Source organism: Xiphophorus maculatus, chromosome 11 (assembly GCF_002775205.1).
Source record: "Xiphophorus maculatus strain JP 163 A chromosome 11, X_maculatus-5.0-male, whole genome shotgun sequence".
Taxonomy (NCBI): domain Eukaryota; kingdom Metazoa; phylum Chordata; class Actinopteri; order Cyprinodontiformes; family Poeciliidae; genus Xiphophorus; species Xiphophorus maculatus.
The window spans coordinates 25,347,941-25,373,786 of NC_036453.1; the positions used below are offsets into that span (position 1 = coordinate 25,347,941).

The 25,846-nt window shown below is 41.3% G+C and overlaps 1 protein-coding gene across 3 annotated transcripts in view; it reads right to left on the reverse strand.

Moving 5' to 3' along the window:
• Positions 1–11,632: 11,632 nt before the first annotated feature.
• Positions 11,633–25,846, reverse strand: part of mtmr4 (myotubularin related protein 4) — a 46,716-nt gene continuing 32,502 nt past the window's right edge. For 2 of the 3 annotated variants that reach the window (XM_014469433.2, XM_023342584.1), the window contains exons 5-19: positions 24,913–24,995; positions 23,816–23,982; positions 23,621–23,717; positions 22,398–22,511; positions 22,127–22,317; positions 21,008–21,136; positions 20,592–20,703; positions 18,989–19,184; positions 18,703–18,888; positions 17,292–17,462; positions 16,891–17,045; positions 14,617–15,916; positions 14,289–14,399; positions 14,065–14,153; positions 13,034–13,211 (exon numbers count right to left, since the gene is read on the reverse strand). In XM_014469433.2, the coding sequence (XP_014324919.1) occupies positions 13,034–13,211; positions 14,065–14,153; positions 14,289–14,399; positions 14,617–15,916; positions 16,891–17,045; positions 17,292–17,462; positions 18,703–18,888; positions 18,989–19,184; positions 20,592–20,703; positions 21,008–21,136; positions 22,127–22,317; positions 22,398–22,511; positions 23,621–23,717; positions 23,816–23,982; positions 24,913–24,995 (3,279 nt within the window). Of the gene's footprint in view, positions 13,212–14,064; positions 14,154–14,288; positions 14,400–14,616; positions 15,917–16,890; positions 17,046–17,291; positions 17,463–18,702; positions 18,889–18,988; positions 19,185–20,591; positions 20,704–21,007; positions 21,137–22,126; positions 22,318–22,397; positions 22,512–23,620; positions 23,718–23,815; positions 23,983–24,912; positions 24,996–25,846 lie in introns of all 3 variants that reach the window. The other variant, XM_005800823.3, reaches the window with a different exon arrangement.

A 25,846-nucleotide genomic window follows, 5' to 3' on the forward strand; every position in this document is an offset into this window, starting at 1 on the left:
AATTAAATGTTCTGACGATCTGTGTTACCTCGCCACACTTTCCTACGGTGTCGCATCTTAATAGCTCATAATGGGCTCTTTGCACGTCAGCTTGCGCGTTCGGGGAAAAGCGGCTCGGTCGTTTCCGGTTTATTGAAAATGGCATTTTACATTAGGTGCTTGGCAAAGGTAACAATTAATGATGTACATCGATCCGAAGCCCCAACAAGTAAGCTGGAGAAAGGTTTTAAGATGTACGCCTCGTTATACATTCACGGATACAAAGGTGAGTTTTACTTTCTGACTAACATTAACTTTGGCTGACACTAGTAGGCAATATTCTCGGACATTTTTCTTACAAAAACGTGCGATTTAACTATCTAAACATTTTAATCCATTCTAAAGAACAATGTTTTTACCTTATTTTGTACTTATTTTCAAGTATATTATATTTGTTCATTGTCGTTGGTGTCAGAGACCAAGTAACGGGGAGATTACAGTTTGGGCTTTTTGCTTCCGAAGCATGAGGAAGCACAACAGGCCCATAGCTTAGAAGTAGGACAGCAACTGGTGTCAGAGTTTGAGTTCAGCTGACTGTTCAGGTTCAAGGTTGTTGCTTTTAGAAACATATGGCCATGTTCCTTAAAGTCGCCGTGTTATTTCGTTTTATTACTTTTGCATGCTTGTTGTGAAGAGCTCAAATAGGATGGCACAGTTTGTACAGGTGGATCAGTTGCTCGGCTGACTGGCTCTGGTCTGCTCACTCGTTTCCATACACTCGCTCTTTCAGGCTGAATACAGAATTTGTTTCGTGGAAATAACACAGGAACAGCTCCTTTATTTACCATCCATCTTGCCCCGGTAGTTTTAGGCTGAAGAAGCTGATTCAGAGTGAAGGCTGCAAACTGGGAGCGACGAATATTTACAAGCCACGTCTTCTTAATTCAGGATCGTTTGGAAATCCATGAAAACTTAAAAGCCCATTATATTAGGAGGACAACAATGTTCATGGTATTGCTTTATTTGCATATGAAATACGACTTTATCTTTTCTAGCTGTCATGGTAACTCAAAGCGGAAACAAAAAAGCCGCATTTCGCTCCTGTGGATGTGACGTCAGCGCCCTACAAGGCCCGCAAAAGAGTTTGATTAGGGTCTCCGCTCCCACCATGCTGGTGTAAACCAGTCCAAAATAAAGGTATTTTGTGTTGAGTTAAGTTCATGGAAGGTATAATAATTTAGAATGTGTTAAACATCTTTGCTTAAATATGTTAAAATTGTTATAAATAAGTACAGTATTAACAAAAAGCTGTACTTACAGGTACTTGAAGTAATATGGTATAATAAGTTAAAAGAATTTGGAAAAATGTACTTAATACCATTTTATAGAAAAGTAATCTTCAACATATTTTATTTTGAAGGGCTCATGTTTGTAAGAGGATTCAGGAAGTGATGTAGAGCCAAGCAACTTTACTGGTCTGTGGTTGGCTGAGGGTCAGGAAGGGATAGGAGAGTAGAGTGGAGAGACAGGAAGTAACTTTTTTAAAAAAAAATTATTATTAAACAAACAGTATACAAAGACTCGTTGAGGTACAAAGAACATTGCAACATAAGTACAAAAGAGAAACAAAACATGGGGCTAAGACTAAAGACACACACATAAAGAGTAAAGCAAATGAATAAAAATATTCACTGAGCTACTTATAGCAATATAAAATAATCTGATTATATTACAACATTTTTCCCCAAAGCCAAAATATTTTAAGGTTTTTATTATAAAGCAGTGTTCCAGTGAGTCAAAAGCCTTAAAGAAATCCAGGAGTAAAATAAAACTGTCACTATCAATAAAGCTATGATAATCAATCATATCAAAAATCAGTCTAGAATGGTGATGGATATTTCTTCCCTTTAAAAACGCTGATTGGCATTCATTAATAATCGTTCCTAATCCACTATTTAAGCGACTGGCATAAACAAGAGCTAAAATTTTATAATCTGTACATAAAAGAGTGACGGGTCTCCAATTGTCTAGTGATAAAGGATCTTTGTTGGCTTTGCGGATCAGAGGATTCAGACCTCATGGTGGTTTCATGGTGGGAGAAAGATTATTGTTTGAAATGCATTCCAGCAGGGCCTCAAATAATAGTTTTCGTACATCTTTCCAACGGAAAGTATAAAATTCAGTGGTTAACCCATCTAGGCCTGGAGATTTACCCTTTGCCATTTGATGTATTGCTACGTCAAGCTCTTCCATTCTTAAGTCATCTTCCATAAGGTCTTTGAAATCAAGATTAATTGTTTCTACAGATTTCTGAATATCTTCAAAAAAAAAGACTGGCAATTGGATTCCAAATACTTAGAACTATAAAGATCACTATAAAAATTTCTAATTGCTACATGTATTAAATCCAGGTCTTCAGTGACGCTACCATTAATAATTAGTTTCTGAATCTTCTTTTTGGACTCTCTCTTCTCAAGATTGAAAAAAATATGAAGAGTTCTTTTCGCCGTCCTCAATCCATCGAGCCCTGGAGCGAATGAGAGCCCCCCTTGTTTTATCTAGAAAAACATCGTCTAGTTGAGATTTGAAACCATCAAGCTGACTCAGCTTTTCAGACGATAAAACTGATTTTGAACATAGAGAATTAATATTGCCAATAAGTTGGGATTTTTTCTGTCTCCTGAGCTTTGAAGCAAGTTTGCCTGCCTTTATTGCTGTTGTCCTAACATTACATTTAAACCACTCCCATTTATTTAAGGGCGACAGATCCATTACTGAAATATCCTCAGGACTTCTGAACAGAAAGTTTTATTATTCAGCGGATTACTATTAAACTTTCAAGCTAAGTTTGAAGGTAGTTTAGATTTACTCAGAGAGAGAAACAAGGTAACTGAACAATGATCTGTTAGAGGAGCCGCTGAGATTTCACAGCTTGAAATATTATTTACCATATTATGAGGGATTAACCAGTAATCCAGCCTAGAGCATTGGCCATTTCCAGAAGGATTGAACCAGGAGTATTGTCTGGTATTAGGATTTCTAATTCTCCAGCAGTCTGTCAAATTTGAATTAGAGATTAAGTTTACAAAAAAATATCATTATAAATATGGTGCTGCCCCCGAGAGGGGAGACGATCAATCGATCCATCTGGAGTTACATTAAAATCTCCTCCTGAGATAACCTGACCAGTGGAATATTTTTTTTTTCCATTGTTTTATCATCACTTTGAGGTCAGCAAAAAATATACAATTCATCGCTTTATTATTATATCCATATACACACACCAAAATGATCTTATTTCCATCAATCTCCACTATTACAGTTACCCAGCGGCCATTTGTATCACTGATATGCTCCAACAAAGAACCTGGGAATTTATAAAACATAATCACAACCCCAGCTGAATGCGACGTACCATGACTAAAATAAATTTGATCACCCCATTGAAGTTTCCAGAATTTAGCCTCCTCACTTGATGAATGAGTTTCTTGCAGAAAAAAAAAAACAATTTGCCTTTTGCTCCTTGCAAGAATGAAAAGTAGCCTCAAGTTTAACAATATTTTTTAAACCCCTAGTATTAAGTGAAAGTAATGGCAACATGAAATAAACACAGTAGTTGTGCACAAACTAATCTCAGGAACGATGAGCAGGAATGAGATAACATAGCCAGTAACAGCTATATGGAATAGTGCGACAGCCTTTTAAACAAATACAAACATAATATACCATACCAGTGGGAGTAAAAGGAACATGGCGGTGTAATTAGTCAGGGTCCACTCTTCAATTATCGATCAGGGCGGAACCTTATCAGTCCTAGCTCTCATTTGTCCGGATCCACCTGGTCCAGACCAAACCCCTGTCATCATTGGCACCAATGCAAAAGCCAATCTTCCAAAACGCTTGGCTCAGCTGTGTGAGGAAACATCTGAGGTGCATGTTCAGACATTAGGAATACACGGTCTTCTGCCTGGAGGTGCAGAAAGAAATTTGGATTTAAAAGAAGAGAATGAAGATGATGTATAAAATGGGAGGGTCCTGGAGACCTGACATTTCCTGCTGCGAGTAAATGTAAAGCATCTTGCAGAGTGGATATGGAGAAGCCTCTCCTTGACGACATCTTGGTGCTGGAGTCTTCAATCATAAATCCCCTTTCTGCTGGTGTGCTGCTACAAGCCATGGTTATTCCAAGTAATGCTGTGGATGTGAACCACTTGACCTTATAGTTCCAAAATAAATCCTGGAGAGACATAACAGTTCCAGCTGGCACTGTTGTGGGATGTCTGTGCGTCACTGATGTTGTCACAACAGTGTCCAAACAAAACACGGTATATTCAGGAATCAATGCAGGTCTGATAAATTTTGGAAAGTCACCCGTTCCAGAACAATGGAAGCAAAGACTTGGTCAGTAGCGATCTGAACGAGCATCTGTCTTTTCTCTGGAGGAGCTGGATATGGGACTCGCTAAAGAGGTGGAGCACACAATTAGACTGTCACATCCCCGCCCATTTCAAGAGCGATCCAGACACATCGCTCTGGCAGACATTAATGATGTACGTTATCATATCCAGACACTGCTAGCTGCAGGCATCATTAAAGAGTCTAAAAGCCCATATGCATCTCCCATTGTAATTGTGAGAAAAAGAATGGAGACGTGAGGATGTGTGTTGATTATCGGACACTTAACAGCGGAACTGTGCCCGATCAATACACCACGCCCCGTATTGATGAAGCTCTTGACTGCCTCTCTGGTAGTCAGTGGTTTTGAGGTCTTGAGGAGTGGCTATTATCAGATAGCTATGATGGAAGAGGACAAAGAAAAAACAGCTTTTATATGCCTTCTAGGATTTTATCAGTTTGAGAGGATGCCACAGGAGCCATGGTGCAAGCAAGTCTAGTTATCCTATGAAGAGCAGGAGAAAGGTGTCTTTCTGGCTTAGGAAAAATTGGAGCTAAGGTTGCAAGTCGTTCAGACCACTGGAACAACCATGTTTTAGAGCAAATACAAAGAAAAGGTGGAGAGGACGCAGATTGGGTAGACCTCTGAAGAACAGTATGGGTTGTCTTTCAGACTCACCAAGAACAGTACAAGGCAGTAATAAAGAATTATAATAATTCATTAACATCTGCTCTATGTCATGACATCAATAGCTACCACCCGCTGTGGTCAGAGGTGTGAAATACATTAACATATAAACCTCATCCCCTCCCCCTATTTTCATATTCATATTCATAACCTGTCATAAATGTTGATTGAAGGGTGTACCTGATATCTCTCTAGTAGGGCTCAAGATTTCCCTGGATAAATGTCAGTTCTGTCAGACAAAGGTGAAATATGTAGGTCACAAAGTGTCTGCAGAAGGTGTCTCAGCTGATCCAACAAAACCTCTGTTGCTGTTATCACATGGCCAATGCCTACTAATCTGAAGACCCTGTGGTCATTCTTAGGATTTTGTGGGTACTACCGGAAGTTTATCCAGAATTTTTCCTCCATAGTTTGCCCACTGACTGACCTAACTAAAAAATATGGACCCACGCAGCGTGGGAGAAAGCCCAAAAAGGGTGAAGTTAAGTTTATTTGGATGAGCGGGAGCCATTCCGAAAGGTGGGATCAATCAAGCGCTGATGTATTTGAGAAAGTGAAACACTGCCTTACCAATGCCCTGGTCCTGGCTTTCGCTGACCCCAGTAAAGCTTACGTCTTGCATGTAGACACCAGCCCGAACGGACTCGGCGCTGTTCTTTATCAGGAGTTTCTGGAGGGACTGTGACCAGTGGTATTTGCCAGCTGCAAACTAAGCTCTTCAGAAAGGAATGATACCATTATAAGTGGGTGGTGGTGGAGAAATTCCACGATTATCTCTATGGAGCATGATTCACTGTACGAACGGGCAACAATACCCTAACTTATGTCCTCACCTCAGCAAAGCTTAATGCTACTGGGCATTTTAGGCTGTCGGACTTGTCAGCCTACGATTCTGACATAATCTACAGATGGGGAAAAACAGCACTGATGCGGACTTGTCACGGATGGAACCTGGAGAGAAAGATTCTGCATGGCAAAGTATATCGCAAGTGGGAGTGAAAGTCAATATGTCAGGGAGAATTTGTCAGAGCATTATGCTCATTACACTAATTATGCAGAACAGCTTGGAATTTCTCCTGAGTGTATCCCTGATGTATATGCTTATCCTACTGTCATGTTCCGTGTTTTTCTGTGTGTTTATTTTGAGTTTCCTGTGTCTCTGAGTCTCTGTGTTGTTCTGTCTCCTTTTGATTACTCCCAGGTGTTTCTCGTTCCCTAATTACCTCCTGTGTATTTAGTCTCACCTGTGTCTCTGTGTTTTGTCGGGTCCTCGTCGCTTGTTGCGTCGTGTCTGCCTGTGTCTCCAGTTGTGAGCATCTGCCCTGCGCTCCTTTGTGCTGCCTGGTCTTTTTGACTTTTATTTTCATTAAAACCTATCAATTCATCTCGACCTGGGTCTCTTGCCTCTGCCTCACCACCGCACTTCATGACACCTACATGTTTGCAACTCAACTCACTGGAACAAATGTCAAGACAAGAACTAATTACAGCTTAAAGTGAAGACTCTCTCATTGGACCAACCATCCAAGCACTGAGCAATGGAAAATGGTCTGATGATATCAAAGCTAATCCAGAGATGGTGGCAATGAAGAGAGAGATTGGAAAGTTAAACATGAAAAATGGACTGTTATATCGTGTGAGTAAAACTCAGTCATCAGACAAAACTCACCAACTGGTTTTGCCTGCCAAGTTCCAAGCAACAGTGCTGAAATCTCTTCACGGTGATTTAGGTCATCTAGGAGTTGAAAGAACTACTGATATGCTCCGAAGTAGATTCTTGTCCACTGATGTTGAGCAGTACATGAAGAACTGTGGAGAGTGCGTGTTGAGGAAAACTCCATGTTCAAAAGTAGCACCCATAAACCAGATAGTTAGTACTGGGCCATTGGATCTGGTTTGTATTGATTTCCTTTCCCTGAAACCAGATTCCAAAGGCATCAGTAATGTGTTAGTCGTCACAGACCATTTCACCAGATATGCTCAAGCTTTTCCTGCTAAAAATCAAAAGTCTCTCATGGTTGCTAAGATTTTAGTGAAGAAGTATTTTGTGCATTATGGACTTCCAACACATATTCACTCTGATCAGGGGAGGGACTTTGAGTCTCGACTCATCAAGGAACTGTTGATGCTGTTGGGCATTAAAACTTCTCGGACAACCCCGTATCACCCACAAGGTAGAGAGATTTAATATCACTTTGCTATCCATGCTGGGAACATTGAGTCAAGAAAAGACAATGGAGCCAGCATGTTGTTCACTTAGTGCACGCTTATAATAGCACCAAATGTGATGCAACTGGATTTTCTCCATATTTTCTAATGTTCAGGCGAAAAGCAAAACTCCCAGTGGATGTGTCATCCCTGGTCCTTTTGGGACACCTCTGGACAAAGATGGGGACCATCAGCATTCCTCTTATGTTGCAAAGTTAAAAGATAACCTGCAAAGAGTTTATGAGATGGCAACTGAAGCAGCCAACAAACTACATCTGCGTAACAAAAAGCATATGATCGGAGACTTGGGTTTCATCATCTGGAACCTGGTGACAAAGTTTTGATGAAAAATCTTGGATTAAAAGGGGAACATAAGCTTGAGTCATATTCCCTGTGTTGTTGTGGAGGAGATGCCAAATCTGCCTGTGTATAAAGTGAAGCCACAGAATGGAAAAGGGACGTTCAAAACTTTGCACAGAGACAACCTCTTGCCCATAGGAGTCTATGTGCGTATGCCAATAGTGGATAATCTTCCAGAAGTTCACCCAAGGTTACCAGTAAGATCTAAGAGACACAACAATGATCATTCAGTACAGGTGGCACATGGCGAGTGAACTGAGTCATCTGACTGTGAGTGGGAGTTACCACACCGGACTTATCTGGAGGGAATACTCCAAAAACACAACAATAGACGTGAACCAAAAGGGCCTGAGGTTCCATATTGCAAAGGACGAGGAACCTTCACAAGTAGCAGACGAGTTAACCTGTGATGACACAGCATCAGAGTCAGAACCAGTGGCGGCTCCAGAATATTTTCTCCTGCAGGTGCTGAGGGGGAGCTAAGCATTTTACTGAGGATGCTATGACGGATCTTTTTTCCCTATAGTTATCAACACACATGTATTAGTATTCTTATTTTAATCAGACTTATTTGCATTTATTTGAGACTGAGACGTCAGCATGAAGCCTTGAGCCTTTAGCCAGATGACTTCCAGATAATATTACATTGTTTAGGTTAAAACAGCATTCATGACAAAAGGGATACCCTAGTAGGGCTGAAACGATTCCTCGGATGATTCGAGTACCTTGATTATTAAAATTCCTCGAGGAAAATTTACCTGCCTGAACCAAACATCTCACGAATTTTTTATTTTTTTATGTCACATGGCTTCTAAACAGCACTTGAAATGTCACAGGAAAAGATTTTTTACGTATTAATTTTAAAGACAAGATAGGAACATCATAGCTGTTTATTGCCTTTTTGTAAACTGCTATGAAATTTGTGAACTTGCCGTTTTAATAATGTAGAAGTCAGCTTTGTTCTTCGCCCAACTCTGAATAGCTCTGAATAATGCTATGATGCAAATAATAGTGAGTAAACTCAAGATAACATGTTTTAGTGTACAGTGGTTGAACACAGAGGATTCACAAACACATAGAAAATGATCACTCATACACCAGATACATTATTTACTAAATTATGACAGCGGACATTTTACTTTAAATGATAAAAAGATGTATAAAAACGTTGACATTTCTGATGAGCAAAAATACAGATGTTAGCTCCTGTATCCTGTGTGGAATGACAAACATTCTTATGAGTGTATGTGTGCTATGCGTGTGTGTGTGTGTGTGTGGGTGGGTGGGTGGTCTGAGGGCCTAAAGCAGCAGCGCTGTTTGTTTATGCCTTGGGCCGGCTGTGATTTTGCCTCAGTAGGTTGCATCACTATCAGCTGTACTGACGTAAAAAGCTCCAGATGTACCGTAGTTGGAGTTCATGAGGACTTTCTGCACTTGAACTGTCAATGTTTTCAAATAGAATATGGAACAGAAAACAAATATCTAATCTGGTAACGACATGCTCGGGGAATTTAGCACATATATTAGCATCAGTGTGGTGGGCGACAGGTTTAACAGGGAGCGGGACTAACTATTTAAAAAAACGCCTTCACTCAGATTTGAATAATCTAATCATCATTTAACTTCAACCTAGAGATTTTTCTAATGTTTTTGATCTTTTGAGTCAGGATGTTTTCATTTACTCGCTCTGATGATTCGTCATTTTGCACGAATTCATGTAATTTAGGAAAAATTCTAATCTAATTCAAGCCGGATTGAAATTTGACCAAAGCAGAAATTAATTGAGGTTTAATCACAACACGACGACCAAACAATGGATGAAGACATTTAGAACATATTTCACAGATACGATTATCACCTTTAAACTGCTTGCATGGTGGGAAACTTCCCACAGGTGTCAACAATCTGAACGATCCACAGGGCGGATGGGAGGCACAGCGACCCTTGTGACCTTGACGGCCCTATTGGACTCATCAAACTACAATTTTAAAGCTCACCAAGGATGAGAACTGAGGAAGTCTTTTTCCTTTAATAATCCTTTAGTGTAGAACATTTCAATGAATTTTAAATCTATTTAAACTCGACAATCAAAATCTTGTAGAAGCCAACTTAAAGTTAAGCTGAGTATTTGTAAAACCGATCCCATGTGATGAGCTCTCCGTGACCTCTGACCTGACTCAGGAGGGATTAGCTCTGCTTACACACACCGGAGAGAAACGTGTCAAAAACGGTAGATTTTCAGCCGTGGAAATGGCCGAAGTGCAAAGGTTTGCAAAAAATCGCAGCACTCCACCTGAACTTTTCCAGCCATAAAAAGTTAGGAGCTGTCACCTTTTATTTTCATTCACCTTGTGGAGACCTAGATTAGCCTCGGCTTGAATTATTGATCATGCTGCGTTAACATTAGCAGCAGTTCCTCTTAAAAGTAGGACTTGGCTTGTGTTTCACTTCTGGAAAAAACGTCACGCTTCTGAATAACTGCAATGAAACTCTGTGGAAGTCCAGATATTTACACACTGAATGAAGACACATTTTTATCTCACTGTCTGAAGTTTAGTCCAACCAAAGTTTTCTCTTTTTAAGTTAGTTAGAATTAGCAAAATTATTCCTACTTGCTAAATGCCAGAAAATGTGGTTATGTAAATTTTTTTTAGAGATGATTTTGCAACTTTCTTTGAATTCAGAAGTTTACATACATTTGGTCAGTATTACAGATAACTGTATGACTTTTTAAACATCATGAGACTCATGTAGATTAACTAATACTTTATTATTCTTCCAAAGAAAAAAAAAACCCAAACTATTAAAAGAAAAGAGGAACTTTATTCACTCATACCAGAAAAAGAAATGGAGTTAAGAAATATCTCACTGTAAAGTCATGTAAAACTCTTGATTTGATTGGTTGAAGGTGCTGGGTTTGCTTTAGGGCACTTGTGCTTCTGCTGGTGAATAAACGCCATCTAGTGGCATCAAGAATCAATGCAGCAGCCACTGAAGACTAAAATGAAAGGGAAAAAATCTCCCAGACAGTAAAACTTTTCTGTTAAGTTGGGATTATTCCATGTTTGCCTAAAAATTAAACATGTAGAAGAAAACGAGTTAATGTTTAACATAGAGGGTGTTTATGCATGAATTTTCTCAGTTTACCTTAACACTCTATGCATCTGGTCTCTATGGAGTAGTAGTGGCAAGAGTAAAGCTATTCCTGTTCACAGTTCCCAACAAGCCATGTAGGGGGCGCTGCAAACTTGGGAAAGCCTGATCAAATTAGATCAAAATGTAATTTTTGTGACCCAGCGTACCAATCTAAGGCAGAAAAACACTTCAAATCACCCTAAACACATTATCTGCCTGTGAAACATGGTGGTGGCAGCATCATGCTGTTGGAGTGTGGTAAGAAAACCTGATAGAGACTGCATAACACTTCATAATGGGCTGATGTTTACTTCTAGGAGGCAATATGACCATCAGATCAAAGCATAATCATGCTTTGGAATGACCTAGTCAAAGTACAGACCCTCATAGGATTGAGAATCTGACTTTAAACGAGTCTCTCCATTCAATCTGATTGAGGTTAAAATAGTTTGTAAAGAATCTCTGGATGTGCAAACTGGTGGAAAGATACGCTAAAATATTTTTGCTCCATAGTAAAGTGTTTCTCTTGACTCAGGAGGGATTAATAAAATAAGCTTTTTAAAATTGTCTTTGTAAAAAAAGGAAAAAAGAAAAAGTTGAAAATCAAGAATCTTTTTACTTTGATGGTCTATTGTGTTAAAACAGATTAGTCAAAGTTTGTGGTTGTACTGTCAAAAGGTTCTGGACTGAATCGGGAAGATGTTTTTATTTTATACTGCCAAGTGTTCAGCGTCTCAGTATAAAAATTAATGCTTACCTTTTGGGATAAATGTGACATTAACTCTCAATAATGAGGCAGCTGTTTTCTCCTAGAAGTGTTTAAATGGCTGAAGGTTTTTTGAGTCAGTGATTTTTGACAGACACCGATCGAGTTGATATGATGGTTTATTTTTAACTCTTGGGATTTCAGTTTTACAGTGCATTTTCTTTACAACAATTATTAGGTAACGAGTTTTAGCCATCACTACTGATCAGAAAACTTCTTGTTACATTTTTGATCTCGCCTTGAAAATTTCGACTTCGATATCGTGCAAAAATAACATCGCAAACATTACACAATGGTTAACCTGGAACGGCTTGCTAATTCAGTTATATCCCACAATTGTCTTTATCTAAACTCAACAATTTGTTAATCTTAATTTAAGTCAGTGTTATTAAGCAGCTAAATATTTGCACCAATAAATCATACACAGACGTGGCCAATTAGAAATCTGCTGCTGTCCAGAAGAAATTAAAACAAAAAAAGGCTTTTAAACGTAGACAAAAACCAAATATGGCACTATTGATTCAAGAAACAACCAGTAGACACAAAAACATTTTTTAGTGGGAGGAAAGAGACGGGAGAAAAAAGAAAAAAGAAATCTGGGTATTCTGTATCCAGTTCACAAGCTTGAGATGTTCAGATGAGAGTTTCGGCATAAACTCATCACGGAAAAGCCGCCAGCACCTTTAAAATCTCACGTCCCGACTCCCGTCTTCCTCCTTCCTCTCAGCCGTCGTCTCCGAAAACAAGCGGCGCCGTTCGGGACGTCCGACGCCGCGACACGGCCGCAGCGGAGCGAAGCAGCGACAAACACAGAACCACGTTGACCGTGCATACACAGAAGGTCTGAGAACACGCGGCAGAGACAAACACTTAAAGGACTCCAGCGAGAACGGAAACGGATCCAGTCTTCCCCAGCACACGTTACATTCCGGCTCTAAGGAATAAGATGCGTTAGCAAAGTAAACAGCAGATTTCTCCCTTTTTGCTCAAGTTTGGTCTCCCTCAAATACACAACAGCTAGTAGTGCACAAAATAAAAATACAAAATTAGACTTTTAAATACTGTAGCAGCATTTTTTTTCTTTCCTCTTTTAAAATCGCCTCCAGTGGTACAGGTGGAGGCCGTCGGAGTCGCCGAAACGCGAAGGTTGAGCGATTGTCCTCTGGAGAGCGAGACGGAGTCCAGCCAGAATGGTGGACAAAGGTGGTGGACAGAGACGGGACGCTGTGTCGGGGTGAAGAGAGGGGGGAGGGGGCAGCAGGACGCTGCAGCGCTCCGGGCTGAAAAAATGTCCCAACAGCATCATCGTCACCTCCGCTTCCTGCTAACCTGCGTCATACCTTCTAGTCTTGGGCGCGTCTGCGTTTCAAGACAAACTTCTCTTCCTCGTAGCCCCTCCGTAGCCATGACGACGGCGCATCGAGGTCGCCAATGGGGTGTCGCTCCGCTCCAAAGCGAGCAGGGCGGAGCAGAGGTGGTGCCGCGCGTCGCTGTGCGTCCTCTCAGCTGGACGCCGTGGCGATGGCCTTCTTGAGCTGCTGGCTGCGGATCTCGCGGGTGCGAGACTCCAGCAGGTGGTCGTGGCAGGTGTTGCACACCAGCACCGGGTCGTACAGCTGCTGGTCCGGGATGGGAAGCTTCAGGTGGCAGCAGTCTTTGCAGAACACGTTACCGCAGTTCCTACAGAAAAACAAACAAAAACCGATGGTGTTATATATTTGTTTTTGTTTGAGCTGATGTTTTGTGTGATTGAAGAGAGCTGCACTAAAATGAAGCCTTCATGTCAGGATAACTAAAAAGATTCAAGACCTTTTAATGCTGCTTGAAATAAAATGTATGGTGCTCTGGCTGTTTAAAGATGCTTTCCTGCTTGAAAACAAACAACTCAGTCAACAAATGTACATAGTGGCTCAGGTGCGAAATGTTTGATGCATTTATGGATCAAACATATTAAAGTTTTTGTTTAAGGAAGCAGTAAGTTTGATCAAATTTTCTAATAATGGTACAGAGAAGAAAGCGGACATAATCAGGCTATTTGGAGAAATTATAGTTGGTGATTTTAAAGAACAGCTGCGCATTTAACACCGTTGATGAATGACAAACTCAACTTGTGTGCATCATTCCAAAAAGCCCCTGTTAAAAATAAGCTGCTGTACACAAACTGGTGTGACTTGTGTGATGCAAAAAATAATAATAATAATAATAATAAAAAGAGTTTTCATTGCTCACATTTCAATATGGTTGAAAAAACAGTTAATCCCAGTGCAAAAACCTTTTATCAAAACATCGAAATTGGTAAGCAAATTTATTTTTGCAATTTCAATTTGCTCAATTCTATTGTCAATAGAAATGCAGTTCTAGTTACACGGCGGTGGACTCTGTTTACTAGCTTGGTCACTTCTAAAGGTAGTTAGTTGCACTGGATACTTTAGCGGTATTAGAGTAAAGAAAGTAAAGTCAAGTTTCTCCTTGTAATGACTACATTAGTGGAAACTGATTTAGTGTTGTCATATTTACTGACATAAAGCCCCACCTGCAGTGGTGACGCCTCTTGGCGATCCAGAACTCACAGTCACAGTTGAAGCAGTGAGAGGCCATGTGGTCGGGGACCCACCTCGTCACCTGTGCACACACACACACACCCACCCACCCCACACGCACACACACACACAGAGCAGTGGAGGATGTCAGGAGCTGCTCCTTGACAGGACAGAGTCAGAGAGTCAGGATCTGTGTTTGTGGATGAAAGACGCTGACCTCTGTGTCCTTGGGTTCGACTCGATCCCAGCTGCCCTCAGACAGACGGTCCTCGCTGTGGGTGGACAGAGAGTCCTCCTCGTTGCTGTTGTCTGACTCCCGCAGACACGTCTGGAAAACGGCAGACATTTTAGAGGACACACAGTTACACAAACATTTGACAAAATTGTAATGTTTATCGATCGTTTCATAATTGGTGACTGAACAATGTTTTTATGACGTAAAGCACTTTGAAATGCCTCGTTGCTCTAATAAGAAACTTGACTAGAAAAACTGAGGAAATATTTATGAAATCTGCAGAAAGAAGAATGAAGAAGAAGAAACTCACGATGTCGTCCTCGTAGTCGACGTCCGGCTCGGAGGGCGGGGTGCTGAACTGTTTGCTCTCCAGCCTCATCTGCAGCTGCCTCACCTGCTGCCGCAGCACCTCCACCTCCTGCTTGTATCCGGCCTCGATCTGCCGCAGCCGCTGCTGCACGGCATCCAGCGGAACCGGCAGCCCGTCGTCGTCCAGGTACGCCGGGGCGTGGGGCGGAGGCGGCGAGCTGGAGGCCGACGGGGAGGAGTACGATGCTGGCAGCAGCTGGTGGCCTGCCAGGGAGTAGCTGAGGTTGCGGGCGCCGCTGGAGCAGCAGAGCGCCTCCCTGCGGCAGCACTGCGAGCCGCTGGCGGCGGCGAAGCCCTGCGAGCGCAGGAGCTTACCCAGCAGCCGGCGGCTCTGGAAGCCCCCAGGGTGCCTGTAGTTAGACTGGCCCAGACCAAGGACGGGGACGCTGTCCCACGGGGAGCCCAGCAGAGGCAGGTCGGACAGCTGAGAGGTCAGAGGTCGGAGGACGGAGTCGGTGTGGGCAGCTGAATCGGTCAGTGTCCTCCCTCTTCCCTTTGCCGGTTCCGTCCTTGAGCTGTCCTCGTCTTTCTGCGGCGACTCGTCGTCACTGGTCGTCCATCTGCTATGATGGAGCAGAGGGAACGAGGCTGGCGGCAGCTCGCCCTCGTCTGTGAGCGTCTCCGTGGAGTCGTCCATGCTGGCCGTCTGCTGCCTCACCGCCAGCAGGACGCCGGGCGGCGGCAGCCCGTCAGCCTCGCCGTCGCCATGTCCGTTGGTTAGTAAGGTGGAGGTGTTGGCCGCAGGCTGGGTGTTTTTGCAGGGCAGAGGTAAGCAGGGCTCTGGTTTGTGGGACGGGGAGGCGGGTTCTGGAGTCCCAACCGGACTCTCCGCCTCCAGCGGAGGAGACGGCAGCGGCGGGCTGGGGGCCTGAGGCGACGCCTGGTGGAGGACCGGAGTGACGAAGGCAGTCTGTGAGCGGGTTGGGGAATCACAGACGGGGGGTAGGGGTGGAGACGGCAAGGGCTGTGTGGTCAGACAGGGTTCTTCCTCTGCCCCCAGTCCGCTCTTGTAGTTCTGGTCCAGACTTGGACCGGCTGCCGGCGGCGCCTCCTCCGCCCCGTCAGTCGGGTCGTCCTCAGAGGGGCCTGCAGACGGGTCATCCGCTGCAGCTGAGGGCTCCGGGGCCGGGCGGCCCTCCTGGCAGTGCTTGTTTAGGTTCGGGTCACTGGATGTCCGTGTCAGAGGAAGACCGTTCTCCAGAGCGGACAGCAGGTTGTCCATGGAGCGAGTCTTGGGAAGTCTGGGCAGGAAAGGCGAATTATTTCTCCCACATTTTCTTATTAGGGACACTAGAGGGCAGTATAACTGTCTGTTTTCATTTCCCTTAAACTTCTTCATTTTTTCACCTTACAACTCCAAACTTCAATATAGTTTTCTATTTATGATTTTTATCATAAAAAACCAACACAAAGATCAGGGTTTGTCCATTTTCCCACAGAAATTCAAGAACTTTTCAAGGTAAATTTGTTAAGTTTTAAAAATCAACACAGATGAACTAAAAACGACAAGCTTCAATTGTGATGTCACTTATTTATGTTATTAATAATGTCTTGTGATATTATTCTACACTGCAAGGACAAATAAATTAAAATATAACATTTTGTTTTGAAAATTCTCTCACACTCAATGCAACTGATTGATCTGAAAACAAAACACTAAACAAAAAGATCCTCCGATTTTAATAATGTTTAAAATATAAGATAACCTTCTTTTCAATTACACAGATCAATAACTCTTTGAGCCATTAAGAATAATAAATAAATTAATGTGATAAATCAAAATGAGCTCAATCATTTCCATTCTGATGATAAATATTTTTTGAAGGGCAATTTTCTTTTTTTTAGAGTCATCATAAACTATTTTGTTTATGGTTCCGGTTGTAAGTGTTTTTTTAATTTCCATTTTATTTATTGGTTTTGGTTGTGGTGTTTTATTTTGCATATTTAAAATATCTTCCAGTCTTAAGTGTTCGGCTGCAGTGAGACTCAGGGAGGCTGAATTCACATGCATGGCAAACCTTTTACATGTTTCACTGCAAACTCAAGCACTACTTAGTTCTGGTTTATTACCACATAAAAAAAACACAATAAAATAAATTGAGACCTGTAGTCATAATGTGATAAAACTCTGGCTTGTGGGACGGGGAGGCGTAAAATGTTAAAAGAGGCGTAAATACTTTTGCAAGAGACAATAAATAGTGAATTGTGAACGTACCTGTCCAGTGAGCGGGAGGTGAGCTCATCTCCAGTGGCACATGGGGGGAGGTAGAGCTCCACAGACTCGTCCACAGCTGTGCAGGGGGACGAAGTGGGCAGGTAAACAGCTGTCCACAGCTGTAAGGCCCGCGTGTGGCAGACTGGCTGCAGCACCTGGCAGACAAGAGGCAGGGACAAACACGGCAGCTCAACAGCAAGTCATTGTTGTGGATTATTTTGTAATTTGTTTCCCAAAGACAAAAAGTGAGGGTTGCTCTTCTGATCCTTCATTAAATAACAGGAAGTTAGATTTGGAAATACACGACTAAAGCAAACCCGCAAAAACATTTCAGATCATCAGAAGTTTTTCAGGCGCAGCTTAGTTGTACAGTGAGTATATAATATAAAGTCTGATATTACCACATCGTGACCGGGAACGTAGAGGAAATTCTGGAAGTTCTTGTTTCCCGAGCGGAGCAGCGACCACACAGAGCAGGTGCGCTTGTAGACGTTCTTTGCTTCTCGCTCGCGAGCGTTGTTGCACAGAAATGTGCCGTAAAGACAAGAGTAGGTGTGCTGCACCAACTTGACCTGCACGAAGGAGGAGGACGAGTCACATTAGGCCTTTTCAGGACATTTTGTCTCTCTTAGCGCCAAGTGACGGCTGAGTAGCGTAAAAACGTACAAACCTAAAACAGGATTTCTGCAGGCTTCACCAACACAAATATCTGACTTCTCAAAACCTTTTTAAGACAGTTATGCGTGAAATTTAAGACCTGTATCACGACAAAAATGCTCAAAAGAAAATTGCATATTTTATATAGTTCTTGTGGTGCCAAGCTTTTTTATTTTTTTTTTAAACTGATGTAGCAACGCATCGGTTGGCAACAGAAGCGAGCCAGTGGCGAAGACGAACATCATCCAGCTTCCTGTTAGAGTTGCGTGACTTGCACTAAGTTTGTGAAGCAGGAAAACAGGTTTTTTCTGCACAGTTAATGCTTCCCATGACTCACTTAAGTCACTGAAATATTCCTGGAGTTTAATAGTTACATTTGATTTAACTCGTGTTGTAGCGACATGCTGAGGCTGACCTGAAGAGACTCCTGTAAATGCTACTGTTGCTCTTGTAATACTGGATATGCAGAGTTATTTTATTGCTCTTTCAAGCACTTGAATGCCATTGACTAGGGCTGAAATTCATCTGTAAATATGTTCTACCCAGAACTCGTCAAGTGGGATAGTTTTAGCTTAACCTGGTTCAAATTCAGGAAACATAAATCTCCTGTAAAGTTTCTTTTGCTATCCAATTTTTCATCACTTATTCAAAAACATAATTAGCAGCTCAGCTCTACACCTTACTAATAAGTCAAGCAGAAAGGGCTGAGTTTGTCACATGAGCATTTTTTTAAGCTGCAGTTTTCACTAACAAAATGTTATTGGATTTATGCTAGAAAATGTTTATTAAAAAAATAGAAATTGAATTATTTGTTATTCACATCCATTATTGTATTTCTAATTTTGTTTAGAAAAGGCTTAATTTAGTATAATTCGCCAATTTTTCGATACGATTAATTGTCAGAATAATCGATAACTAAAATCATCACTAGCTGGAGTTTGACTATTTACTTAAATAACCTGAATGGAGTATTTGATGGGCAATCAGTGCGACACTTTATAAAGATTTGGCTCAGTATCGAGGACAAAATATCTTAATTTGGACATCTATAATATTTTCATTAATTCCATCAACACAATCTCAATTTCTCGATTCTTTTTTTTCTCGATTTCATGGTGAAAAACGCAGGGCGGAGAGAGTTGGGCGACCACCCACCAGGAAGGCCTCGTTGAACTCGAACAGGCAGGGGAACTGTTTGAGCAGCTGGTGAACGCAGTCCAGCCACTGCAGGAAGACGGGACACTGCTCGCTCACATCGTCCGCGTTCTCCTGGTGGCCGCACCGGTCCCCGAATTTATGACCGTAGTCCAGCCAGTCCGTCTCCACAAGCACCTGAAAACCCTGTGGGGAAAAAAAAATATTTAACAGTGAAAATCTATAAAAAAAACAACAATAAAATATTTGCTGATACATAAAAAAAGAAAAATAAGTAATCTCTCACTTCCAACGTCCTGTAGTAGGGGTCTAGAAGAACTTTGGCCAGGGCTACTATCTGGGGCGTTCGGTCCCACCCGTCTGAGCAGTGTACCAGGACGGGCCGGCCTTCCCGTTCCACCGCGCCACACACCAGAGTGGCGGCCTTCAGCATGACCGACAGGTGCTGCAGCCATCGGGTGCTCTCAAGAGCCGACAGCCAGCTGAAACCACAACAAGTGACCGATTAGACCGACCGGCTGAAATCCACCCTAAGTGGTGTGATAATGAGCTTGTAACAGGAGGCAGCTTCAGCGTATCCTAAAGTGTTTTTGGTCCGCAGGTTTAATCACGAAGAGCTCATCACAACTCCACTTAGAGAGTCAATCTTGTTTTTCTTATCTTTGACGTGTGATTACCAGTTATGTCTACTAGTTTAACGCTGTACACAAACACAAAATCTAAGTATTTTGGTCTAGTTTATAGTCCAAATATCTTAGTACGCCTGAAATAAGACAAGTAATTTTCAGCTTGTTTTAAGTCAATAGTTCCTTAAGATTGATAAAAAATAAATTACCAGCCAAAAAAAAAAAGTATTCAGAGCAAAGTTCAAGTAATACAGCAGCAAGTCAAAGCAGGAAACCATTTAATGAGTGGAACCGGAGGAAGAACATAAACATTTAATTTCTAATATGTCATAAAAAGCAGATTTCTTTTCCTCAAATCTATCAAAACCACCAGGAAGTGTTTTTTTTTAAATCATATTTTATGTAATAGCCCCCAATAAAAGTAGGTTTAGAATTTGTATTTTTTCTTTTGTTTGATGTGGAACGCCCCTGAGATGATACTTTGTAGAGCTCTGTTTCACTTTCACTATTAAAACTGAACGTTTTCTAGCGCATCTCCAACTTTCCACACCCAGTGATACATGTTAGCCATTTTTCTTTGCATTAGCTCAGTTTGGTCAAATGCGTTTTTTGTAAAAATACACTGCAGCCACAAGCGTTAGTGCAACAAAATCTGAAAAAGTTCACAGGGTGTATGAATATTTATTCTGAGGCACTGAAAGAAACACTTTAGACACACAAGGTCTTTTACAAAATAATAAAAAACAAAACAAGGTGGCATATTTACTTTGATTTTTTTAGGGTCTACATAACCTTTGGTTTTATGGTAGGTTTCCATGGTGATGCCAGACATCAGCCTGCTCAGTGACAATAAAAACCTCACTAACCACGTAGTAAAGGCGTCTGGAGTATTTATACGGATACGTCAGATTAAGTTACTCTGCGTTCACTTATAGTGAATTTTTAGATCATCATAATTAACCACAGAGAGACTCTGAGATAAAAACTCATGAAGAAAAAAAAAAAAACAAGCTTTACAATATGATGTCTCAGCAGCTGGGTTATCAGAAAACCAAACACATAAACAAATAAAAATGTAAACAAGTACGGATCGATGTGTACAGACGGACGGCGGGTTAGCCCGACAGGAACAGGAACTGCTGTGTGGCATCGCTCTCATGTCGGAGAGGTGTTGCTTTACCGTTGGCATGAAAACAGAGGAGAGGGAGGCGCAAACGAGGGCTGAGCTGCTCAGATGGAGAAAGGTCAAACAGATCGACTTACTTTCCCGGATCTGGGATCTGACTGCAGACAGCCCGCAGAGCCTGGAAGCTGTTGCGGATGGCATGGATGTTGGCCATTCCCATAAACATTACTTCACAGTTGGGGTAGTACTCTAAAAATAACAACACATATATACGTCAAAATCTCTAAGCTTTACTGCAAGATATAGACAACATTTATATATAGTAGTGCTGTCAATTGATGAGAATAAACATTTAAGTCAGATTAATCACAATTAATTTTCTTAACTTTCTAAGCTTTGAATGCAAATATGGTCATTGTTTAAGAAAATGTTCAAGGCGTCCCAGGTTGAACTCTACCGTACATTGAAGTATTATCATAGGCAGAGTTTCAAACATGATGTGCAGACAGATTTCACAAGAAGGAAAACCTGCTTAATATGTGATCAGACCAACCTTCGCATTCGCAGCCGCCACCTTTGGCTCGGTTGGCCACAGCGGCAGTGTAGGAGCGGGCGTCCAGAATCAGCAGCTTCTGGGGAACCGTGTTGTCATCGCAGCCAGAGCCGCCCGTCAGCGACGAGTCTGAGGGAAAACAGGAAGGACGACAGAGCTGAGAGAAGCCTGGTAGCAGGACGAAGGGGAAGACGAGAAGCAGGGAAACAGAGAGATGCTGTGGATGTCATAAAGAGAAAAAAATATATAAATAAATCAATAATTCCTCCTGATGCCAATCACAAGAGGCATACCTCCAAAAGCTTCTTGTGCTGGAGAGAAGTAATTATTGTGGTACTCCAAGTGAGCGCTGAGTAAAGCTGGTGATGTGCTGCAGAGGTGCTTAAACTCTGCAGACTGACACACTGATGCCACCAAATTAAGCCTGAAAGATTCAAAGAATTGTTTCCTTTGCAGATTCAGCCGATGAAACGTTTCTAATTTTCATAGAAACTGAATGTATGAACACAGCAGTCATTGATAACAGCTGCAAGTTCTGGTTTTAAATTGAAGCACGCAAAAACAGAACTACAAATGCTGCTTCATGTTATATTTAATTGGAGAGAGAGCTACACAGGCAGGTTAAAGTGGAGCCTACTAAAACTACACATGACTGGACACACCATTCAAGCTTTTTTTATCCATCACTGCAGCAAAAGGTAACTTATCAAAGTATTGATCCAAGGTCTAAATATGAATGTAATAAGCAGAACTGAATTTAGAGGCATTATATTAAATGGACCACAATACAATATGCATGTCACACTTTTCAGATTTTATCTATCTTTTCTGCCACTTCATGCTTACTTTTGAATAAAATGCATCTTTTTTTGGAGGATCATGCAATTTAGAAACATTTAAAGAGCTGTGTAAAACAAAGAGAAGAATTACAAATGAAAGGATCTGTTTTCATTGAGTTACTCGATGAATAATTTAACTCTAATGTACTTTGGAGAAAAGTATTGATTGAAATCCAATACTTTAAGTTATACAATGGCACAAAACTGTATTCAAGTCCCACCAGTTTCAAACCATGCTGCAACATGACGACATCTACAGATCCACACACAGCAGATTTACCAAAATCACTGTCACATGAGTCGGGAGCCTCCCCTCTCTGCCGGACCGTTGCCGTCCCCTTGGCTCCCGTATCCATGTGACAGGCCTTAGCGATGGACGTCACCAGGTACTCATCGTCCGTGTTCCTCCAGCCCCACCAGCTGATCTCAGGCTGGCTGCAGCGAGCAATCACCGCCCCGTTTTTCTGGTGCCTTGAACATGAAGCGGCAGGGTCAAACCCGCGTTTTGACGTGCAAGCCGGAGACGTCCGAGGCTGCGCCGGTCGGTTTACCTGTAGACCACCACGGGGATCCTCTTCCAGGACCTGAAGGAAGCCACGCTCTCCAGCTCTTTGTCGGTGATCCAGATGGGAACCAGGAGCTTCTGCGGGTAGCTGGAGCACAACCTGCAGGGGAAACAGCGGGTCAGGGCTTCACAGTTTCTAACGCGGCATTAATGACTCTCAGCCTAACACCATCTGTCTCCGGTCGTCTCTCCTCTCTCGTGATACTTTCTCCAGTTCCTCACCACCTGCTGAGGGACAGACAGGCTCTGTGGATATTAGTAGGGATGAAAGTGAAATAGTGTGCCGAGTCACGGGACTCAGCAGGCTGCAGCTTGTTTAATTAGCTCATTGTCCTGTGTGTCTGTCTCCCTCAACAGGATGCGCTCCAACGGGCTCTGTGAGCAGACTGACCTTTCTTCATACAGGATTATTTCTAAGCTTTAATTTCCAAACCACCGAAAAGATTTGGAGAAAACGTGGAAACTTAAAATAAAATCTGAGTTTGGTTACACTCGGAACTAGAAGGGCACGATAATTATCAGCCTCATATGAAGAAATTAAGGCGTCATTCTTCTCATTTAAATAAAAAAATATTTTGTTCTGGGAATGATTTAACTGGAACAAAACTAAATTTATGATTTTTGGTAACAGAAAAATGGACGATTCTATCATAATATCCATGGATTATAACTTAGCGGGACGAGTACATTAAGTTAAATTTCTAGGGGACGTCGTGGATCAGAAATTTAATTGGAAATCTCATATAAAATATGTAAACCAAAAACTAAGTCATGGACTTCTAAATGAAGTAAAAATGGCTTAGAACTATCAACTCTCCTGGCATATTGTTCATTTGTTGTTATTAAGTCTTGTACATTTCTGAGTCAGTAATGAGAAAAATTATATATTGTTTGCGTTTTACATTGTTAATTTAATGCATATGTATATATAAACTTTATTTGTAATTATTGAAGAGAGAACAGTTTCATACAAGATTTTTTAAATACTTTCTCCCCCCTTTTCCCTCATGTATAGTACGTACTGCAAGAGTATGTGTTTGTGAATTAATGATGAAATTCATTCAGTTCAGTGGATAAACTGATTGACCTGTTCAGGAAGCAGGAAGGTTTTCTTGGACTGTTTTTACTGCATCCACCTCTCTATATTTCATCTACACCACATTTATTGCTGCAGCAGCATCATGGCCGCTCACAACCACACAGACGTACTTGTAGTTGCAGTTGATGTCAGAAACTCTCCAGACGTTCTGCGTGTCAAAGCCCATCCGCCTGACCTCCATTTCCATCCTGTGACGCACATGGTCCCCTACACACACACACACACGCGGTACAGGTAAACACCGAACAGTCTCAAAATGGCAACATTTTCTTTAAACTCGATGTCGTTAGGTTGGTGGAGCAAACCTGGGCGGCAGAGGTGAACGTGCTGGTCTTCGTCGTCTGCGCTGGCCCCGAGGCACCAGGCGTGATAGGCCAGGGCGAACAGGTCCTCCAGGCGGGACGGGTGGGCTATGACCCGGTTGAGGCGCTTCGCCCACTCCTGGCACTGCTTGAATGTCGCAAAGTGGCATCTGTGGAGAATCCACGGTTTAGTTGAGAGAGAACATCTTTCTTTTCAATATCCTTGTATAACATTGAGCTTTAGGAACTAGAAGAAAAGCGTAAAGAAACGGTTGCAAGATTAACGATTAATTTAGTTAGCAATTACTCAGATTTTTCATTTAAGTTATTTTTTTTACACAATATTAAAAAAAACATAAAAAATTAAATTTTTAAAGAAAAACATTTTACTGCCTAAAATGCAACAACGTAGCATTACTTTAGTTTACGCTTGATCATTTGTAGCAAAGGATTCGAAACACTTCTAACATCAATCTGTGAAAAGCTCAGCCCTTTCTGCTCGACTTATCAACACAGTGTTGACTGTTTTTAATAATAATAACTAATAATTGGATAACAAAAGTGATTAATAGATTATTTTATCCATAACATTTGTACTGGATGAAGCTAAAAGTACGCCACTTAAGTTTGGGATATAACACATTTACAAAATTTTTAAAAATTTAATCTTAAATGCAACATTTGTGCAGTTTTGGCTTAATTACCGCTCAAAATATCATGTTCTTTCAGCAAACAGCCTTTTTTCACCCTCACCAGTTAGCCAGATTTAGCCGTCTATCTTTAGTCTCAGGTCAAATAACAACTGATGGGGAAGCATCGATTTAACAGAAACGTAATGAATTGAATTAAACTCAAGCGCTCTGTCACGCATCCTTTCAGCAGCAGAGGGAAGGATTAAACAGAAAAAAACTAATGGAAGAAGTCAGTCAGGTTTCTTCACATGGAGCTAAAACGAGAGATTGTTGCATTTAATCTAAAAGACGAACAACAGAGTAAACGGAATAACTTTTGCACTATGTTTAAACTTCCATCGCTAACACTTAGAGGCCCTACTGTGGCCGTCTAACATGAATATGAAGCTACCATTGTCTCTTTCCTACCTGACAACTTTGGAGTCTTTGCAGATGATGTGCAGCTGGAACATATCTCTGCTTTCCACACCTTCTACCAGCCTGAGCGGCACCTGCAGGGGGCGACAGAGAGCACATGATATCAGCCTGTTGGCCCACAAAGCAGAGAACAGAGAGGTGTTAGAGAAAATCATCACAAATTTCTCCAACACCTAGACCTGCCACGATAACAAATTTTACTAGATAATAAATTGTCCCAGTAATTATTGTGATAAATGATAATAATGATAATAATGATAATAATAATAATAATAATAATAATAATAATAATAATAATAATAATAATAATAATAATAAAAACAGACCAATACACTTTAATTGGGTAAGGAACATCCAACATCTGCATTAAATGGAAGATTTTTTACTTATCAAAAAACAACCCAAAACAGTAAATAAAACGTAAATAAAAGTCACTTACACTCAAAACCATAAATAAAATTGCCCTTCAAAAAATATGAATAACCAGAATGGAAATTATGGAGCCCGTTTTAATTTATCATGTAATTAATTGATTCATTGCTTATTTTTGAAAGGCTTAAAAATACCAACAGCTTTTTTTTCCATGTCTGACTGTGAAGTGTCAACATTTCTTTAAAAAAAAAAATCAACAGGAATAAAATGTCACAGCTGGGAAAATACTTAAAACTGAGCATAATTTATAGCTAGAATACCTGCAGTTATAAGAAAAATACAATAGAATTAGAATAGAATTCAACTTTATTGTCATTGCACTGTCACAAGTATAAGCAACGAGATGTAGATGTAATAAACTTAAGTCTCAAGATTATTCCTGAATGACAATCTGGCAGGAAATTAAAGCTTGATCGCCACTGCTCAGCTGAATGTAAGAGACATTTTGTCTTTAGTGCTTCATAACCACACAGAGTGAAGGGCTGAATGACAG